Genomic DNA, 21,827 nt, shown 5'->3' with positions numbered 1-21,827 from the left:
TAATAACTCATTTTTGTAGAATTATCCAAAACTAAATGATGTATTTAACAGATTAAGAAATTTTATAGATTTGAAGAAACTAAATTCCACATAAATTAAATTCTTTTGACATTTTATAAATCATGTCCCCCTCACTAAGGGATAGAAAAATTTTTATCTTTTAACTCTTTCTCTGCCTTCCCCACATTTTGCCTGTCAACCTCAGTATTCCCTTTGCAAATGGAAAAGAAATTTCTATTTTAATAAGAAATACTATTAGACATAAGTATAGATTTGACATCAAAATTAATACAATAAGGGGTAACAGAAAATTGATCTTTAAAAATTTAGGAAAATGTTATGGATTAACTAAACGTAGCTTACCAATAGTCAGAAAATCTGTTCTATATTGACAAGTCATTCCAAAACCAAAATCTCGCCAGAATCCAGAGTCTTTTTTGTGAACCTTTAATACAAAATTCTGAATCAATTTTTAATTAATAAATGAAATAGATGAGTTTTGACTACACAAAAATAAGTGAAAAGCAAATCTTTTCATACAACACTCCAACTATAAAAATTTTCTATCCTGTAAAAAAATATATTTACATAATTTTGTACAAATGTATAAGTATTTAACATATTTTGAAAGTTCTTTAAGTTTTCTTTAAAAATAGCTCATATTATCTGTGACTTACAAATCTTGCCACTTTTAGGAAATTAGCAGCAAAGCTGAGATTAGAAAATCAAAATCTTAAATTCAGAGTAGCAATATCTAAAGCCAAAATCCATCCAAAGAATTTTGCTTTTAAAAAATTAAATGGGGGAAGAGCCAAGATGGTGGCAGAAAAGCAGCCTTTCTTAGGAGTTCACTCCAAAATATTTCAAAAACCTTAAAATTACAACTCTAAATTTTCAAGACACAGAACCCACAGAAAGATCCAGTGAGGCAATTCTCCAGTCCATAGTGGGAAGTTTCTGTTCCATGAGGTTGGGGGGGGGGGGAGCAGTGTGCCAGAGCAAAGGAGCTTCAGCCTTCCGGGAACAGCTCCAGGACCTGTCACCCCAGGGAGCACCAAGCAAATTTGGAAGATCAGCAGGGAGACCTCTGCCAGAGTGAACACAAAGCCCAGGCCAGTGTGGCCCTCCTCAGTGAGGCTGTGACCCATAGGGAAGCCTAGGAAATCGAAGCAGGCCTGTGGAATTGCGCAGCAGGGAGTCACCCAGCATCTGCTCCCTGAGCACTCAGCACACAGAAGGTAAGGGAGTGGAGGGAGACTGTCAAGGTCTGTCCTCTGTCTCTGGGACAGGACTCTGGGGCTTTGACCATATTCAGACCCTGGTCGCAGGCTGGGGCCCCCATAGAGCAGGGACATTCCTCACAGTTCCATGGCAGAGAGGTGAGCTTGTGGTCATTCAACAGACCAGGAGAGCAAACACAGCCCATAAGACCTTGAAGGAACTGATGTCCTTGCAGGACTGTCCCAATAAGACTCAAAAGCTCAGGAAGCACCCGAAAACTAGCCACAGGTTGGGGAAATGAATCTTTTTACCATAGACAATTACTTTGGTCCCATGGAGGACCAAAACAGAGACTCTGAAGATGAGAAAGTCCAAGCTTCTGCATCTAAAGGCTTCAAGAAATATAGAAGTTGGATTCAGGCTATGACAGAGCTCAAAAAAAAATTCTGAAAATCAAGGAAGTAGAAAAAATGGGAAGAGAAATAAGGGAAATGCAGGAAAACATGAAAAGGAAGTCAAAAGTTTAGTCAAGGTAATTCAAAAAAATGCTGAAGAAAATACTATATTAAAAACCAGTTTCGGTCAAATGGATAACACAGTTGAAAAAGTTATTAAGGAGAAGAATACTTTAAAAAGAAGAAATGGCCAGATAGGAAAGGAGATAAGAAAGCTCTCTGAGGGAAAAAATCCTTCAAATGTAGAATTGAGCTAAAGGAAGCTGATGAGTTTGTGAGAAATCAAGACACACTAATTCAACACCAAAAGAATGAAAAACCTAGAAGAAAATGTGAAATATCTTATAAAACAATTGATCTGGAAAACAGATCCAGAAGAGATGATTTAAAAATTATTGGACTACCTGAAAATCATGATCAGGAAAAGAGTCTTTACTTCATTTTTAAAGAATTTCTACAGGAAAATTGCCCTGATATCCTAGAAGCAGAGGGCACAATAGAAATTGAGATAATCTACCGATCTCCTCTGGAAAGAGATCCAAAAAAGACAACCCCCACCCCCCCAGGAATATTATAGCCAAGTTCCAGAACTCCCAAGTCAAAGAGAAAACATTACAAGCAGCCAGAAGGACACAATTCAAATACCATGGAGCTGCAGTTAGGATCACACAGGATTTAGCAGCATCAACATTAAGGGCTTGTAGGGCTTGAAATATAATATTCCAGAAGACAAAAGAGCTCAGAATGCAACTGAGAATCAACTACCCAGCAAATCTGAATATCCTCTTTCAGGGGAAAAGATGGACTTTCAATGAAACAGGTGAATTTCAAATGTTCCTGTTGAAATGACCAGAGCTGAACAGAAAGTTTGATCTTCAAGTACTCAGGTGAAGCATAGAGTGGGTGGACAAGAAGGGCAAATTATGAGGGATTTAATGATAATGAACTGCATATATTCCTGCACGTAAAGATGATAATACTCATATAAACCTCCTCATTTAATAGAACAGTTAGAAAGCGCTTATATAGACAAGGCACAGGAGGGAGTTGAATTTGAAGGCATAATATATTGTAAAAATGGAGTCAATAGGTGAAAAGGAAATATACTGGGAAAAAGGAAAGGAGAGGTAGAATAGACTAAGATATTTCATGTAAAAGAGACATAGTTTTTGCAATAGTATGAAGAGGGGGTGAGGGGGAATGAGGGAGCCTTCATTCTCATCAGAAATGGCTTGGTGAGGAAACAGCATATACACTCAATAGGGTATAGAAATCTAGAAGAAAAAAGGAGAGAAGGGCAATAGGTGGAGGGGAGGGGGTGATAGAGAGGGGAGATCATAGGAGAGGATAGTCAGATATAACACATTTTCTTTTTTACTTTTTGCAGGGTGCTGGGATTGAGTGGCCTGTCCGGGACCACGGGACCAGGTGGTTGCTGGGTCTCTGGGGTGGAATATAAGCTTGGGGCCTCCTGGCCCCAGGGTTGGTGTTCTGTCTGCTGTGCCATTTGGCTGCCCCTTAGCACATTTTTGAAGAGGGGCAGAGTGAAAGGAAAGAGAAAATATAATAGATGGTAGGGGGGAGGAATGGATAGAAGAAATTACAATCAGCAATAGCAACTGTGGAAAAATATGGAATTTCTGTGATGGACTTATGATAAAGAATGTGATCCACCCAAGACAGAGCTGATGGTATCAAAACACAGACTGGAACACATTTTTTTTTCTCTTTCTTTCACTTTATTTCTCATGAGGTTTTATATTTTTGTGGGAGGGGGGTTATTATGTTTACTCTTATAACAACAATATTTAGTAATATATAAATAAATTAAAGAAAATTTTAAAAAATTAAGTATCACCTTTAGCATTAGATTATATTTTGATATAACCAAAAATATCTCAGACTCCATAAATGTTAAAACTTTTACTTAAAAATTGATTTTGGCTGATTATTCAAAACTTACTTGATTTGGCAATAATATATTTAAAAGATAGGCAAAATAAATTTCAAGACATTTACAAAAATGAAAAATGTTTTCAGGTTTGTTTCAGATCAAAGCCAACTTTCACTGATCAGATTTATAAACAGATTAAAATACTTCTAGAAAACAAGAAAACATCGTTAGACCTGTCATGATGGAACAACACTTACTAATTGCTGATCAACTGGTGGTGGCAGATCTTGATTGGCATAAACAATAGCAGGATTATAAAGACTGAAGACGACAGGATAAAAAACTTTTTTTCCTATGAATAAAAAAAGACCACAATTAAGAATCAAAGAAGTTTTAAAGGAAAAAAAAATAATTAAATATTCTTTCCAGTATCATACTGGTCAGTTCTATAATTAGCATCTCAGCCATCAGGAACAGTCTAGCAAAATACCCAGGACAATAGCAGGTTGAGGGGAGGGAGGGGCTTTAATATAATGTTAATTCCTCAGACACTTAGACTAATTTTTTTTTTAATTATCAAAGTATGTGTTATTAATGCAGTCTTTAAAAACTGACTCCTAAAAAGTCACCTTACATGAGCAAAAGAAATAATTAAAAAAACTTGGTAAACTGAACTACTGTTCATAGGATAAATAACATCACCAAGTAAGAACTATTGTTAAACTAATATGGTTCTAATAAAAACCAGAAAATGGGAAAGAAGAGAATCCGAAATGCTTATCTCCACAGGGATGTCAAAATATGGCAAATATTCTTTGGATATTAAAATGACTTTTGTAGAACTTAAAATGATATCACTTAAGCTGTAGAGATATATTTCTTGGTAAAAAAGATACAATCTGCAAAAATGCCAATTATCCTACACTTGCATAGTGCTTTGTAGTCATCAAAGAAACTTCTAATATTTTTCTATCAATTGAACATCACAATAACCTGTGAGGTAAATAGGACAGGTATTATTGTATCAGCTTGTCAGAGAAAGAAACAGAAGTCTAGAGATAAAAATATCCATGAAAAATCTTAAGATTAGTAAGTGTCAATATATAACCTAAATATATAACCTGCTATTTCCTTCCACATCTTACTCCAAAGAACTGTAATTAAATTCATTCTAATTGAAAAAAAAGTTAAATATTGTCCAATGGCATTACTCTTCTTTACCATCCATATGACTTCTGAGGTCAAAAAACCTTTTTTTTGTTTTTTAAATCATTATCCATGTCTCAGTTCCTAACTGGGAATATAACCCAAGGCTCTCTCTTTAGCTCTCTTTTTCCTCTTCTCTCTCTCTTTATGATTATCTCTATGCATATAACTATATATCTAGTCCAGTTTCTCTCCCTGGCTACAATCCTACATCATCAATTGCCTATCAAATATTTTACAACTTTCCATGAAAACTTTCCCCTCTTCCTAACTTCTCTATTTCTGTTAAGGACACCACTATCCTTAGAAACCTAGGTTTTATAGTTTCGAAATAATCTTCTTCACTCCCACACATCACACTCTTCCTAATCCCCTCATTCATATGACCACCATCTTATTTTAGGCCCTTACCATCTTTCACCTGGAATATTGAAACAGTTATCTCAATTGGTCTCCCATCTTCAATTCTCTTTCTATTACTCAACCTTCAAAGGGATGCTTCTAAATTTCAAGTCTGAACATGCAACTACCCACTCAAAAAGTTTCAGGGGTCCCTAATACCACTGAAATTAAATACAGACTTCAAGATGTCACACTTCAAGTCCTTCCCAGTCTGGTTACAGTCTAAATTGTCTAGTTGATATGGGCTAGAGATGAAATCAAGATGACATGAATTCCAAGTCTGTCTTAAATCCATACTGCCTTAAATACATATTTCTCCACTGGGCAAGTGAACTGCAGGTTCAATTCTCTCCATCATGGAACAAAGGAGGCAGACTCAATGACCTCAATTACCCTCTGACCCTATCTTTCTAGGCTTATACATTATTCCTCCTCACATGCTCCTCTATGCTCCAGTTATCCTCGTTTTATTATTCCTAGTATACAACAGTCCAGCTCCATGTCTGTTGTCTCTGCATAAGCCAGTAGTCTCTCATGCTGAAATGTGTTCCTTCAATGATGCCTCTGGGAATTTTCAACCTTCCCAAATAACCCTGTATTTTCTGTGTACAGATTTGGTATTAATGTTAATTTGGCATTAATATTAATCTATTAATATTTGGTATTAATGACATAGAATACATGTAGTTTCCCTGATAAAATGAAAGCACCTAGAGGACAGCCTCAGTTTGATTTCTATCTTTGTATCTGTGACATCTATCCCAGTACTTGCCACATATGATATTTTAAATTAATGCTGAGTCTGAAGTTTTTACAATGACTCCCAGTGGGCTCTTTGTGCCAGGTGGCTAGTTAGCTAAAACAACTGACAGAATGCTAGGTCTGGAGTCAGGAAGATGCAGCTAAAATCTGGTCTGATACCTCCTGTGTATTTCGGGCCAAGTCACTTAACCTGTTCCTCAACTGTAACAGGGATGATAACTCTCTCAGGGTGGTTCTGACTATGCTATGTATAAAGTACTTAGAAAAATGCCTGGCACAAGTGTGACAATTATCATTATTATATATTACTTATCATCATCATCATCATCATCATCATCATCATCATCATCATCGTCATCATCATCACCACCATCATCATCATCTTAGCACCTCTCCTCTGAGACTCCCTCAATGAACATCCTATTGATACAGTTTGCTTGTGTGTATATACATATATGTGTGTGTGTATGTGTGTGTATGTATATACACATATATATGTGTGTATATGTATATATATAATATATATACAAAAAAAATTTCTCCATATTAAAAAAATTCATTTGATTCCAAAAATGTAGAAACCATGAAATTTCAAATTAAATTTACTAAGATTTTACATACCTGGTTCTGCATTTAACCGACAGCTATTAAGAAACTCTGCTGAGAAATATATATCAACATCACAGAAAAACATCAAGACCTCTCCCTTGTCCCAGGCTCTGGCACCCACATCTAGTCCTCTGCCTCGATTAAATTCTTCATTCAATGAAACCAATGTGTAATTGTGAAAATTAGCTTCACTAAGAGAAAAATAGATACAAAAGAAGATATAATTTAAAAACTTATTATCCAATTTCCTAAGGCAATTTTTAGAGAAAATACATTTGAAATATAAATTTTAAATGTTGATTAGTTAATGAAAAAGAAGTAGATATTAAAAGAATATATTAAAAGAGTACCTACTAGAGATGGCTCTAAGTTTGCACATCTCACATTTCTTTTTAGCTACTACAATTCTGCTTTGCTCACAGAATTCAATACCTTCCTTGTTGGCACTCAAATGAGTTGAAGTTACCTGCATCTATGACAAATCATATCCTAGGTGACTGAAGAGGTATTACTATTTTCGTTTACATCAATCATTGAACACCTATTATAAAAAGGTATTGTGACATATACAGATATATATAGATAAATATCTATGTCTATACATCTATTGATCTATACTAAACTGAATTAAGGAAATAAGGTTTTTAAACATGAAAAAATAATATTAAGTAATAAAAGTATTGGTAAATAAGTGATTAAGAATAAATGCTATGAGAATTCAGAGAAAGGAGAGATAATTTGGGATTAGTGTGATCTAGTAAAACTTCAAAGATCAAAGAGGAGGAATTTAAGTGGTTCTTAAAGGGTTGGAGTTGATTTTAAAAATCAGAAAATGAAGCCATTACCAAAAGGGGCATTCAAGAAAGAGACAAAGATGCTATCAAAGTATAATCAAAAGCATTGAGTAAATCAGTGTGGTTAGGGAAACAAGTTCTTACAGGGCAGGTTCATGATCTGGGATATACAGACCCCTTAGCAGATCCATGAACTTCGATGGGGAAAAAAATTACTAGTTTATTTTCATTGACCTCTACCTATGATTTATTGTTACATTCATTAATAAATGTAGGCCACCAACAATATTCTGAGAAGATGTCCCTAGGCTTCACCTGACTGCCAAAGGATCTATGACATACAAAAAGTTAGGAACTGCTAGATGAATATTGGAAAATGTAAACTAGAAAGGTCAACAACTTTAATAACCATGAATATAAATGCTCATGTAGACAACTGAGAACCACTGAAGTTCTGAGCATTACAACAGTCAAGTGGTATTTTAAGATGACTGATCTGGTAGGAATGTGAGAGGAAAAAGTTATGAAGCAATGCTAGCAGTTCAAGCATGATGAAAAGAAGGATTTCAACCACAGCAGTAGCAGTGGGAATGGAAAATGAGACTGAAAAAGAAGTCAAAGAAAATTGATGCTCAACTCTGAGAGAAATGAGAGAATTAAATGAAAGAGAAAAGTTAGTTAAAGAAGCTTTTGTAGAGTTGTAGAGAATGTAGACATGTAGAGTTGTACAGAATGAAGACACGTTCAGATTTAAATATGATGAGTCCCAATGAGAAAAGCAGATAAAGATGATGAGTGGCTATTTGGGTATTAAGAACACCATCAACAGGAAAAATCTGACATGGAAATGAAGAAAGGAAGAGTTCATGGAGATGAGATGAAAATGTGGAAATAGTTGAGATGTCTAAGACAGGGAAAGCATTTGGCTGACATTGTGGACAATCACATTTAGAAGATGGAAGGAAGAATGACCAAAGGGGATAGAAAAGGCCATCAGAAGAGAAGAGAACAAATAAATTACACTGTTAAGAAAGAATGGAGAGTTTCAAAAGACTTTTAGCTTCTCTATCAAGGATAAGTTTTTATCTTCAGATTTGTACAGACACAACAAAAATACACACAATGGAACTGAAAATAAAAATAATTATAAAGAAAAATATACACAAAAGAAATCATAGAAAAAAAATTATGTAGACTATGGGGGAAAAAGACCCAGACAGCAATTCAAAAATAAGCAAACTTTCATATGTGAGCATCTTTCTTTTCTGACTTGCTTACCGAGAAACTGACTCTAAAATGATCTTGACTTTAGATAATCCTTCCTCTCCAAAATATACCACAGTAAGGTGAATCTTCTTGTCCTGAACAATACAAACATCCCTAAAAATAAAATCAGAATAAAAAAAAAATCACATTTTCATTAAGAAAATGAACTAGACTTCAAGTGATAAGAATTTTTAAAAATCTGATTTTTGAGTTAGGATAGATTTCAATGTATGCATCAGCTATGCTATTATTTAAATACCATTAATAAGTGTAACACATAAATATTCTGTGAATTCAAGACATTCTGCGAAAGTAGAAAAAAAGTGAAATAGGAAGATTCCTTTTAAGATGATTATATGAATTCTCTTAAAAAGCTTAACATAGTTACCTGAAGTTCTGCATAAACTGTGCAAATGCCTCAGTTCTTCCAGCAAGAGGTACAATAATATTAATAACTGATTTGGTGATGTCAATTGTTTCACTCTTGACTTTCATAAGAGGTCCGAAGGGTCGGAACAAAGTGACGTGTCTGTATTCCATAAGGTCTGTCTTCTTAAAAAAAAGTTCATATTGTGTCCCTTTATCTCTCTCAGTACGATAATAACCTAAGGAATAAAGATCAAGAAAAGCATAATAATGTCAAACCGTGAAGATTTATTTAATGGTAGCATTTAAATTGAATTTTCAAGTAACAAGTAGAACCTGAAAAGCTTTCTTTCTCTCAATCTTAACATGCAACATTATAATTTACTAAGTAGTCAATAACTTACAAAATTATGTTGTCTCAACATATATTTTCTATTAAAGAAAATACATTAAATAAAATCTATAATATATAAAATACATTTCAAATAATTGCCAATGACCACTATTTAGAAAGAATTGGTGTTGTGACTATTATAATCAATCTATAGCCAGAAAACACATCATCCAAAAAGTAATATTAAATTTGAACCCGCAAGTCAAACTAATTAGAATTCCTTTTATACATAATATAAACTCGGGATAAGACTGTTTTAGTGTTGACAATATGACAAAACTTGTTTCAAAACAGATAAAGCAGTTTATCTCATTAAACCTTTTAACATTCATTCAGGCTAGGAAGCATTCATGTTAAACTCAATAAATCCTAATCCAGAAGTATTGCTGCAATATATTACACAACACTCATAAAGGCAAAATCAGTGTGGAATTCAATCTTTACAAAATGAGCACCTTCATATCTACCCTGCCTTTTTCAAGTCCTTTTTGTACACTCTCTCTTTCCCCATTAGAGTATAAACTCCCTAAGGGCAAGAACTCTTTCTTTCCTTGTATTTGAATCTCTGGAGCTTATAATATTGAGCCTGGCCAAAGTCATCACTTAATAAATGCCTGTTTCCTTTCTTCCTGTCTCCCTTCCCTTCCTCCTTCCTTCACCAAAATGTCAATACATGTGGCAAGGACTCTAGACAGTAGACCAAAGATGCTGTTGGAAAGTTTTCATAGATGGATGGTGCTGGCTATAGATAGTTGCACTGCCAAAGCTCAGACTACCTAAGTAGAGAAATGATTATTAGCAGATGGCTGAATAGAAGAGTGTATTCAAATATAACAAATACAACATTAAGACCTTATTAACAAAGCTTAAGGACACCTGCCTCCCTTTTCAATGCCAAGCAACAGTCTGTTTTCTTAGCACTTCTTTCAAAAATGATTTGCTTGAGCATTTCTTGAGAATGATCTGTTGTGTCAATATAAAATAAATCAATAATTTTTAATTAAAAAACACAAAATATTGGGTGTATATATATATATATATATAATATATGTATATAATGAATTCAATTTTTAGCTGTGACCAAAGAAGAATGAGATAAAAACACAAAATATCCCTCCTCCCCATCATGAGAATCCCCTCAGCTTCTTCACTCAGAGGAAGTAAAATGACATCAGTGGCTGCCAAGAATCATCATTTTATTTCATTTATAAGTATTACTTTGACTGTTGGTATGCTAAATAAGAGATTTCTGCAGGAATAGATATATCTCTAGAGGAATTCACACATACACACATGCAGACACATACACAACATGCACTTCCACTATAAATAAAACCAGAAATTAGAATTGCTCACAAATTTTCCTCAGATAATTTGAACAAAGGTGAGAAAAATTAGTTTCATCATGTATCCAAAAACAATAAGGAACATTTCCTGGGATATTTGGTCATCTTGTTTTTACAGTGGTTATGAAAAAAGCAGGCAAGAGCATTACCATAAAAATAGTAGTAGCTTAGACACCAAAATTTATAGCAATAGATGAACAATAATGAATAGATGAACAAATAACTTGGCAAACTCCTGCAAAATAGTGAACATAAACTTTGATACTGAGTAGTTTCCATGAAAAGATGTGCACCTAGATCAGTGGGGAAAAAAACTAAAAAAAATGTAGTTAGAGATTAGAAAAATAAAAAAGTCCAAAGGTCTGCTATTCACTCTAAAGTCTCAGGTCTGGATATTGCAAGTTCTTTCTCCAAAGTTAGCTTCAAAAAGAGTTGAACATAGCAAGAAAATATTGCTACAAAGAGACTGATTCTATTTTAATAGGCAAGAAAACACTGGTTGCTGATGAAACAGTAATTTCAGAATCAACAATCTTAATGTAATCAAATTAAATTCAAAATGCCAAATTAAATAAATGATAAAGATAACATATTTCAGTTACAAGTCCAACACAGCTATATCAATAAGTTGTTGATGCTGAAAAGTAGAAAAATTAAAAATATCAATCTTTATTATAACCATTTCCTGTAGAACTATCACTGATCTAAAAGCAAATGCCACAATTCAAAGAACACTCAGAAGTCATTCTAATCCAACAAACATTTGTTCTTCTTAACAAATCTCAAGTACATGGCAGTTAAGGGCAATTTTTATTTAGAATAAAGGGTGATTTGTAAAACCTTTTGAAGGAAAATCAAAAAAATTATAAGCAATGATACTTCAAAAAAGGAGGAAAAAGCAATGGAACAGAAGGCTGGATACAAAATCCCTCATACTTTCCACAAACATTTCTATATAAAACTGAAATGTATTCAACAAGTATATGTGAAATGAAACAGATAAGACTTTTTATTGCTATATCCTCTCTCACTTAATGACAGTAAGAGCTCTGTTTGAATTGCAATGTAGGCATATCTCATTTATTGTGCTTCACTTTATTATTCTTCATAGATATTGCATTTCTTACAAATTGGAGATTTTTAGTAGACCTGCATCATCAAGCAAGTCTGTTGGTGTCATTTTTCCAATAGCACATACTCACATTGTATCTTTGTCATATTCTTGGTAATTCCTGCAGTATTTCAAAGTCTTTATTTTTATATTTTCTATTGTGATCTGTGATCAATGAATGATCTTTGACATTACTACTGTAACTGTTGGGGGGGGGGGATACTACAAACTATACCCACATAAGTTAGCAAACTTTATCTATAAATGTGTGCCCTGACTGCTCCATTATCCTGCCATTACCCATCTCTTTCCTCCCCAGGTCTCCCTATTCAGAAGACATAATAATATTGAAATTAGGTCAATTAATAACACTATAATGGCCTCTAAGTATTAAAGTGAAAGGAAGACTCGATTCAGGTGGCAAATTCCATTGTCTCATTTTAAGAAACTGCCACAGGTAGTCCAATAATATTCAGCAAGCACCAACCACCCTGATCTGACAGAGTCATCAAGAATGAGGCAAAACTTTATCAGCCAAATGGATGACTCACTGAAGGCTCAGATGATGGATAACTTTTTTTTAACAATAAAATACTTTTTAATTGAAATATGTGCATTGGTATTTCAATATAGATACTATTTCATATTTTAAAAACCCACAGCATAGTGCAAACATAACTTCACAGGACCCACTGTACTGTGGTAGTCTGGAACTAAACCTGCTATATCTCTGAGGTAAGCTTGTACTTTAGTACTCCATATGTTACATGATCTTGCAAAGGTCTATGATTTCAATCAGGGTGGAAATTTCCTTCACCAAGAAAGATAACAACTCATCTCTAACTTAGGAAATCAATTGAGATACAGAATTCAACTGAGTTGCCCAGGCTGACAAAGAAGGACTTGAACCCAGGTCTTTATTATTCTTCACTGCCCCTCCTCATCTCCATAATGAACTTCATCCCATCCAATTACTCCACTCTGACATCATGTTTTCTTAACGTTTTTGCATTTATTTATTTTATATTATTATGGTAATCTTTTGAGAATAAACATAAACCCCCTCCCCCCCAAAAAAGATAAAGATGAGAAACCTCAAGAATAGTGAGAGAAACAAATGTACTTCAGTCTGTGTTCAGATTCCAATGGCTGTCTCTAGGATGAGTTGCTTTCTTTATCATGAGTCCACCAAAGAAGTTGTTTCAACATTTTCCCACAGTTGCTATTACTAGATGCACTTCCCTCCACTCTGTATCTTCCAACTCTCATTTATTCTATTCTTTCTCTCTCCTTTCACCCTGTCCCTGTTCAAAAATGTGTTTTATCTGAGTACCCTCTCCCACAATCTTCCCTTTCTTCTATCTCCTATTCCCCCCCCTTCCCTCCCCTATTCCCCCTTATCCCATCCCTTTCCTCTCATTTTTTCCTAAGGTAAGACAGATTTCTATACCCTATTAAGTGTGTATGTTATTTCCTCTCTGAGCCATTTCTGATGAGAATGAAGGCTCACTCATTCCCCCTCGCCTTCCCCCATTCCATTCCAATGAAAAAACCTTGTCTTGACTCTTGTGAAATATCTGAGCCCCTTCTTCCTCTCATTTTTCTTCCTCCCAGTACTTTCTTTTATCACCCATTGACTCTATTTTTTTTAGTATATTATAGCATTGTATTCAGCTCCCTCCTGTGCTTTGTCTATATATGGTCCTTCTAATTGCTCTTATAAATGAGAAAATTCATGAGTTATCATTATCTTCTTCCCATGCAGGAATACAAACAGTTCAACATCATTAAGTCCCTCATAATTAGTCCTTCTCATCTGCCCCTTTTATGGTTCAACTGAGTCCTGTATCTAGAAAACAAACTTTCTGTTCAGTTCTGGTTGTTTCAATAAAAAGTATGAAAGTCCCCATTTCACTGTTCAGTTTTGCTGGGTAGTTGATACTCAGTAGTAAAATAAAGATCCTTTACCTTCTGGAATATCATATTCCAAGTCCTACAAGCCCTTAATGTAGATGCTGCCAGATCCTGTGTAATCCTGACCACAGAGCCACAGCAATTGAATTGCTTATATCTGGCAGCTTTTAGTATTTTTCTCTTGACTTGGGAGTTTGGGAATTTGGCTACAATATTCCTGGAAGGTTTTCTGGGGGTTCTCTTTCAGGAGGTTATTGGTAAATTCCCTCAATTTCTATTTTACCCTTTGCTTCTAGGATCTCAGGGCAATTTTGCTGTATTATTTCTTGAAAAAAAATGAAATCTAAGCTCCTTTTCTGGTCACGACTTTCAGGTAGCCTAATAATTTTTAAATTATCTCTTCTGGATCTGTTTTCGAGGCCAGTTGTTTTTCTAATGAGATAGTTCAAATTTTCTTCTAATTTGGGGGGATTTTTTTGGAATAGTTTTATTTCTTCCTGATTTCTTGAAAAGTCATCAGCTTCCTTTAGTTCCATTCTGCATTTGAAGGACTTCAGAGAGTTTTTTTTATCTCCTTTTCCAACTGACCAATTCTGCTTGTTAAGGCATTCTTTTCATTTGTCTTTTGTGGTTTTTTTTTTCTGTTTGACCTAAACTGGTTTTTAACATATTATTTTCTTGGTATTTCTTCCTCCAAGCTGCTGATTTGGTTTTTCATGATTCATCACTCTCATTTCTCCTCCCAATTTTTCCCCTACTTCCCTTAATTGCTTTTCAAAGTCTTTTTTGAGCTCATCCATAGCCTGAGCCCATTTTCTATTTCCCTTAGAGGTTTTGGGTACAGAAGCTTCGATTTTGTCATCTTCTAATCTTCCATGGGACCAAAGCAATTTTCTATGGTCTGACTTTTTCTTTTGTTTGCTCATTTCCTCATCCTATGATTAATTTACTGCATTTCCAAGGCTTTTTGTGGGAGGGGGGGTGGGATAACCCACAGGGACCTTAATTCCTCCAAGGTCTTATGAGAGGCTTTGACTGCTTTTTTGCCTATGCTTTGATATGTGGATGATCACAGATGATCCCCTCTACCCTGAAGCTGTGAGGAGAGTCCCTGTGCAGCTATGGTGGTATAGGAGCCCAAACTGCAATCTGGATTTGGGTGTGAGCAAACAGCTGAGTCCTGCCCCAGGGAGAGCAGAGAAACCTCTGCAGTCTCTCCCAACCCCCTGACAATCCATGGGCTGCACCCCGGAGGTATAGGCAGGCTTCCCTGATTCCCACTTTAGGTTCTCACCACAAATCTATTCTGAGGCCGGCACTCACTCTTGCACTCAATTTGGTGCAGCAGAGTTCTCTCACCAGCCCTTCAAGCTGTTCCCAATGATCCTCAGCCAGAAAGTCTGGAAATTGCCCCCCCCATCCGATCTAGGCACTAGACCCAGTAGCTTTTTCCAGTCTCCAGTCCAGGTGAAACAGACCTCTCCCACAGAACTTCTAAGTTGTCTTGGACTGGGAAATTGTATCACTCTGTCTTTCTGTGGGTTCTGCCCCCTCTAAGTTTTGGCTTGAGTCATAATTTGCCAGCTTTTGTAGTTTTTTGGGAAACAAGTTTCCAAGAATTCCTGCCTTCATGCTGCCATCTTGGTTCCACCCCAGACCTGAGGATCTTAATCTACTTATGTTCTGGGACTCATTCTAAGTTAGATCCCCCTTGGCTAATGATTGACAAGCAAGTCAAACCTTCTTCAACCACAGACCAAAATTCCTCACAGCCAAACTAATCCACAAAGACACCAGGAACTATAAAGTATGAGTTTGTTTAGTTTATTATTTTTCTTTTCCAGGGTCTCTTCTCATTTTCCACTTTTTTTTTTATTTTTGCAAAGCAATGGGGGCAAATGATCTGCTGAAGGTCACACAGCTAGGTAATTGTTTAGTGTCTGAGGCTGGATTTGAACACAGGTGCTCCTGACTCCAGGGCTGGTGCTCTACCCACTGTGCCACCTAGCTGCCCCCTCTACCTCTTTTTTATTTTATTTTGTTTCTTTAATTTTTGCAAGGTAATGGGGTTAAGTGGCTTGCCCAAGGCCACACAGCTAGGTAATCATTAAGTATCTGAGACCAGATTTGAACTCAGGTACTCGTAACTCCAGGGCTGGTGTTCTATCCACTGAGCCACCTAGCTGCCCCCTACTTCTTTAAAAATGTATGTATATAAACATATATATATACATATATATATATATATATATATATATATATATATATATATAAAATCAAATCAAGATTCCTATGGTTATTCAAAAGAGCATGTCACCTCCTAGAAATTCTAGGACTCTGCATTATAGACTATCTAGAATAAAGCTCCCTTCACTATCACTATTCCCTACATCCTGCATCATAAATCTCAGTCCTGTCCTTCCTGGGTGCCTAGACAACTCAATATCTCTATTCTTCTACTTTGGGGGACTCTCCTTTCTAATCCATCCCCCATAGAGCTTCCTAACACATAGGTTCAGTGGTTCCCCACTGCTTTTAATATAAAATAGATATTCCACTTTGTCAGAGCTTCTTTAAATGCCGATTACATGTTATTCCCCCTCATGTTTTCCCTTTTATGTCATTTCTTTGCTTTAGTACATACTGGTCCCATGGCTGGGACGTAACTCTTCCTTTACCTCCATTTTGTATAACCTTTTGCTTCCATTAAGGTTCAGATCAAGTCCCACCTCCTTCAAAAGGCTTTTTTCTTCAATCTCCTGGTCATTGGTTCCTATCTCCTCCCCACCCCATCCTGAAATTGTCCTGTTGGGTTTTTTTGCTTGTTTTTTGGTGTGGTTTTTTTTCTGCATACATTTAGTTATCTATAAATATGTTATTTCCATCCAGAAAAATGTGAGTTCCTTAAGGACAGGAACCACTTCACTTTTGTATCATGAGACTTGATTTCCAGCACATGTGGACCTTTAATGAAAATTTGTTGATTAAATTACTTTATTATAGTTAATGTATAATGAGATAGAAATGGTCTTGAGAAATAAGTCTGGTAGGAGCTGACCAAATTAAGAAAGAAAGGAAATTGATACACAGTTTTAAAATTTTCATTATGTCTCAGAGAAGGAAAAATTCAAAAAGGGGGAAATATCACACATGGAATTAATTCTCATAAAAGGCAAATGAGAAAATATTAGTGCCTACCAACCCATATGCCTAATTTTTTCCATCTCTATAAAATCTTTCAAAACAGTCTCAGAACATTTGAGGGTTTCACTGAGGAAAACAAGGGTAGGAAAGATTAGGGTAGATCACATCTTCTTACATATATAATTGGTTGTGTTGTAGCAAATACAAAATCCTGCTAGTCTGCATTTATTGTTTGTAGAACACAAAAGAGGATCTGGCAAAGCTGATCAAAATCCAACCCTAAAGGAACTACTCCAACAAAGTTGGTTTTTTTATTATTCACATGCAAGAAGACTGTTGCTTGGGGCTGTGAGACAGGGGAAAGATGGTGGGGGAGGTGCTGGGTTTGAAATCAGTTACAGATTCAATGTTGAATACTGTCTGTGACACTTATTAGATGTGTGTGCACAGGCAGGTCACTCAATATCTCTGAGCTTTTGTTTCCTCATTTGTAAAATGGGCATAATACCACCTGTAGTACTTACCTCACAGGACTGATGTAAGGAGAAGAACTGGGTTCAAATCCCGCCGACAATTACTATCTGGGTGATCATGGGCAAGTCATTTAACCTCTCTGAGCCTCAGTTTCCTCATCTGTAAAATGGGGATAATAATACCTGTAGTACCTCTAGCTCACAGTGTTGCAGTGGGATTCAAATGAGATATGTTTGTAAAGCATTTTTGCAAACTTTAAAGCAATATATAAATGGCAGGCTACTATCACATGTAAAATGTTTTGTGGAACTGAAAGCACTACATAAATGTTGACTATTCTTATTAAAATGTTAAAATCATATAAGATTCCCTGAATTGTTAATATAGATATAACTGTTCAACAGTCCTGTTCTCAATAACAAGTGAGACATAAAATTAGAAGCTCTATATGCTGTCAAAACTGTTCACTCCTCTAATAGAGGATGCACAAAATTCAAGGGGTACAAGGATTTAACATGGGTGATCAGGTTTGACAAACATTCTTATTTGTGAATGACATTGTACTCATTTTCACTGAAATCTACAGGATCTTCTCAGTGACATCTAGAGTCTCTCAAAAGATACTGATCTAGGGCGGCTAGCTGGCACAGTGAATGGAGCACTGGCCCTGGAGTCAGGAGGATCTGAGTTCAAATCCAGCCTCAGACACTTAATAATTACCTAGCTGTGTGGTCTTGGGCAAGCCACTTAACCCCATTTGCCTTGAAAAAAAAAACTAAAAAAAATACTTGTCTGACAACTTACATAGGAAAATAAAAATACATAAAAGATTCAATTTTCAAAAAAATGTATTAAGGACCTACAACATATGAGTTAGGCTTTGTGCTGCATACTGGAGCTAAAAAATCAAACAAACAAAAAGAAGCAGCTCCTGCTCTCAAGGAATCAGCATCTTTTGAGGATGCAATATGAACACAAATATATTTAGTAAAAGGAAAAGGAAGGCAGGAGACAGTTTTAATTGGCTGAGGGAGGATAGCAAGTAGGCAGGGGGAAAAAGATGACTTCATGGTCAATATGGAATCTGACCTTAGTCTGGAAGGGATGATAACAGGACAGTCTTTAGCCTATTCATAGGGGATGTCATATAAAGATATGGAGAGAGCAGATGATGGGTTACATTTGGGGAATAGTTAATGGCCTGGTTTGACTGGTAGAATTCATAGAAAGGAATGATGTGAAATAAGATTGGAAAAGAAAGTGCTAGAGGCACAAGATGGAGGCCTATATTAAGCACTCATTCCAGTGTCAATCACCATACTAAGCAAAAAGGACACAACGAAAGGTACAAGATATTCCCTGATATCTAGGGACTTACAGGCAAACAAGGGAGAGACTATGAAGACAACTAAGTATAAACAAGACATTTACCAGATACACTGAAAAGAGCCTTGGAGGGAGGGCATTCAGGCAGTTAGGACAGGCTTCCTGAAGAAGGTGAGCTTTCATTTGCAATTTAAAGGAGGCCAGGATATGAAAGAAAGAGAGCACTCAAGGAAACCAAGAATAAAGTTCCAGGGAACCTTTTTTCCAGGAAGAGTCAGGAGGCCAGTTACACTGGACCCCATAGAATTCTTTGGAGGAGGGGAATAATATGATATAAGAAGTCTGAGAGGAACGGTTCATGGAGGGATTTGAATACCAGAGAATTTTATATTTGATCCTGGAGGGGCCGGGAAGTCACTAAGTTTACTGATAGGTGGTGACAATCATATTTTTCCTTTAAGAAGATCAATTTGAAAGCTGAATGAAGGATAGACTGGAGTGGGAAAAGGTTTGAGGCAGGTCAACAAACTAGATGGTTACTATAATAATTAAAATCTATAGACCTGACAACAGAAGGGGTATAGGAGGTGACAGAGAGTAGGAGTCCAGGAAGACATCTTAGCTGAGAGGCTAAGTGACTTGGCAGGATAGTAGTATCCTCATTAGTAATAAGGAAGTTAGGAAGAAGGGAGGATGTAGGGGTGGGTAGGAAATTACAAGTAGAGTTTTGGACATGTTGAGTTTAAGATATCTAGAGGATATTCAATTCTAAATGTCCAATAGGCAGAGATGGTATAGTGGAAGTCAATGAAGAGGTTAGTACTAGATAAGATTTAAGAATCATGAGCATAGAATGATAATTGAATTGATAGGAGCTGATGAGATCACTAAGTGAAATGGCATAGAAGGAAAAGAGAGGACAAAATCTGGGAGAATATCTATGGTTCAGAGGTAAGACCTAGATTAAGATCCAATAAGGGAGACTGAGAAGTAATGACCAGACATGTCGGAAGAGAGTAGTGTCACAAAAATGTATGAAGCAGGAAAAGAGGATTGTTTAATAATGTCAAAGATTGTAGAGAGGTCAAGAAGGATAAGGACTGAAAAAACGTCATTAGAACACCAATCCAAAAAGGTTATATCATATCCTATAGGTACCAATTGGGGTTTTTTTGTCTTTTTAATCAAGGTCATGATGGTCACATTTGTGCCTAAGGAAGACTATTTTATAGTAGCTGTGTGAGAAGAGTTAGAAGAGAACAAAAATAAATAAATAAATAAATGAATGAATGAATAAATAAATAAAAAGCTAAAACACTAATTAGGAAATGATCATAGTATTCCAGTCAAGATGTGATGTGGTCCTGCAGCACAGTATGGAGAAAGGGGGTTCTATATGAGTGGAGAGAAGGGGATATAAATGAAACATACTGTGAAAATATAACTTATAATTTCTCCTAACTGATTGACCTTTGGAGAAGAGCAAGAAGAAGAGAAGATCATTGCAAAAGAGAACGAGGAAAATAGTGGTATGGTATCAACAGAAACAAGTATGAAAGTAAGGTAGATTTACAAGGAGAACATGAGTTCTATTTTGTATATGTAAAAATTGTAGTTAGTAAGATGATATTGCATGAAAAAGAAAAATCTGAACTGGCATGATGCATTGAGTTAAACATTATAATCTTTGCTAGAGATACGGAAATTCCATTCATAAAATGCTAGCTATATATAAAATCAAATTTGCAAGTATACAACAAGGGAAAGATTCTACTGGATGGGGAACTCTTTGAGTTAGTCCATGAGTATGCTAATCTTAAACTGACAGATGGAAAGTTGACAATTGAACAGGAAAAGACAAATGAGTTAGCTAATTTTTAGTATATCAAGCTGTTCTCTGACATTGAAATGCATATTTTTAATTTTAACATCTCTCAAAGATACCTGGAATAACACAATGGAACAACACAATCTCAGGAGAAACAGAATTCTAAACAAAAGAGCAACACAAAGATAGACCACAGAGGAAAACAGGCTGCAGTAAGTTACTCATGATAAAGCTATTTGCAAGAAAAGGTACAAAAGTTAGTTTTGAAGATGTATAATACTAGAGAAAGAGGTGAGTTAATGTGAGGGTAGGTAGACAGACAGTTCAAGAATTACACTTGTTACACTGATAGCCATGAAATATCAAAAAACCAAGAAGAAAGCCTCCAGTACATCGATAAAATTTTCAATGAAAAGAACTGGATGAAAATAACACAGAATGAGAAGTCAAAGATGGGTTTCAATCTGTAGCAGTATAAAAGTGGATCACATGTCCAGTCATGGATCCATTTAAGTAACTATATATATATATATATATATATATATATATATATATATATATATATATAAAATATCAGAGACCTCTGGCTAACACAGCAATCTGTCCTCACAAATATTCCAATTACTCTTCCCCCTCTCCCCTCTCCAATCACCACCGAAAGCAGATTAGAAATTGTACTTTAATAACAGATGGTATTAGGTAAATGTAAATGAGACCCCCAAATGGGATGCTTTTTACATGTGTAAGTTCTTGGGGTACTATATAATTATTGATCAAATTCCAATTCTGGACTTCCTTAAACCTATAATAAATTATTTTTATTACCAATAATTATTTTGTGTCAGCTTTTCTTTAAATGATGTATGATACATACACACACACTATTTCAAAAATACTTCTAGGCAACAACTTTGCTTCACCAATATTTCTAATACACACATATTAAATACAAGTCTTAAATAATCTCTTTTATAGGAAGAATAACAACTGAAATAATTAACACTAAAGATGAATCTAAATCAAACTAAATGTTTATGAAGCCTAAAATACATGATTGTATAAAGAATTCAAATTTATACTCTCTTGCTTCATAATTATAAAATATTAACACCACGATTAGACTGCCTTCCTTTCTTTCAGGGTATTTCTACTGATTTTTTTTTAAAATAATGTTCTTAAGAAGTAATATCAACAGCATTGAATCTTCAGTACCTAGATACTCTGGTAATTATATGAGCTAATTCATATAATCTAACTAAACATAGTCACAAATAGAGCACATTAGTGCTTGAAAGTGAAATTAATCACATACCAT

At 35.4% G+C, this 21,827-nt stretch overlaps 1 protein-coding gene across 2 annotated transcripts in view; it reads right to left on the bottom strand.

The window, feature by feature from the left end:
- CSGALNACT2 (chondroitin sulfate N-acetylgalactosaminyltransferase 2) overlaps positions 1 to 21,827 on the bottom strand; it is a 40,405-nt gene that overhangs the window by 3,031 nt on the left and 15,547 nt on the right. For both annotated transcript variants that reach the window (XM_074232973.1, XM_074232972.1), the window contains exons 5-9: positions 8,998 to 9,214; positions 8,622 to 8,723; positions 6,562 to 6,740; positions 3,828 to 3,922; positions 364 to 445 (exon numbers count right to left, since the gene is read on the bottom strand). In XM_074232973.1, the coding sequence (XP_074089074.1) occupies positions 364 to 445; positions 3,828 to 3,922; positions 6,562 to 6,740; positions 8,622 to 8,723; positions 8,998 to 9,214 (675 nt within the window). The remainder of the gene's footprint in view (positions 1 to 363; positions 446 to 3,827; positions 3,923 to 6,561; positions 6,741 to 8,621; positions 8,724 to 8,997; positions 9,215 to 21,827) is intronic.

The sequence above is a fragment of the Macrotis lagotis genome, chromosome 4, assembly GCF_037893015.1.
Source record: "Macrotis lagotis isolate mMagLag1 chromosome 4, bilby.v1.9.chrom.fasta, whole genome shotgun sequence".
Taxonomy (NCBI): domain Eukaryota; kingdom Metazoa; phylum Chordata; class Mammalia; order Peramelemorphia; family Peramelidae; genus Macrotis; species Macrotis lagotis.
The sequence above is the reverse complement of the archived record's forward strand: the minus strand, read 5'-3'. Positions and strand labels throughout refer to the sequence as shown.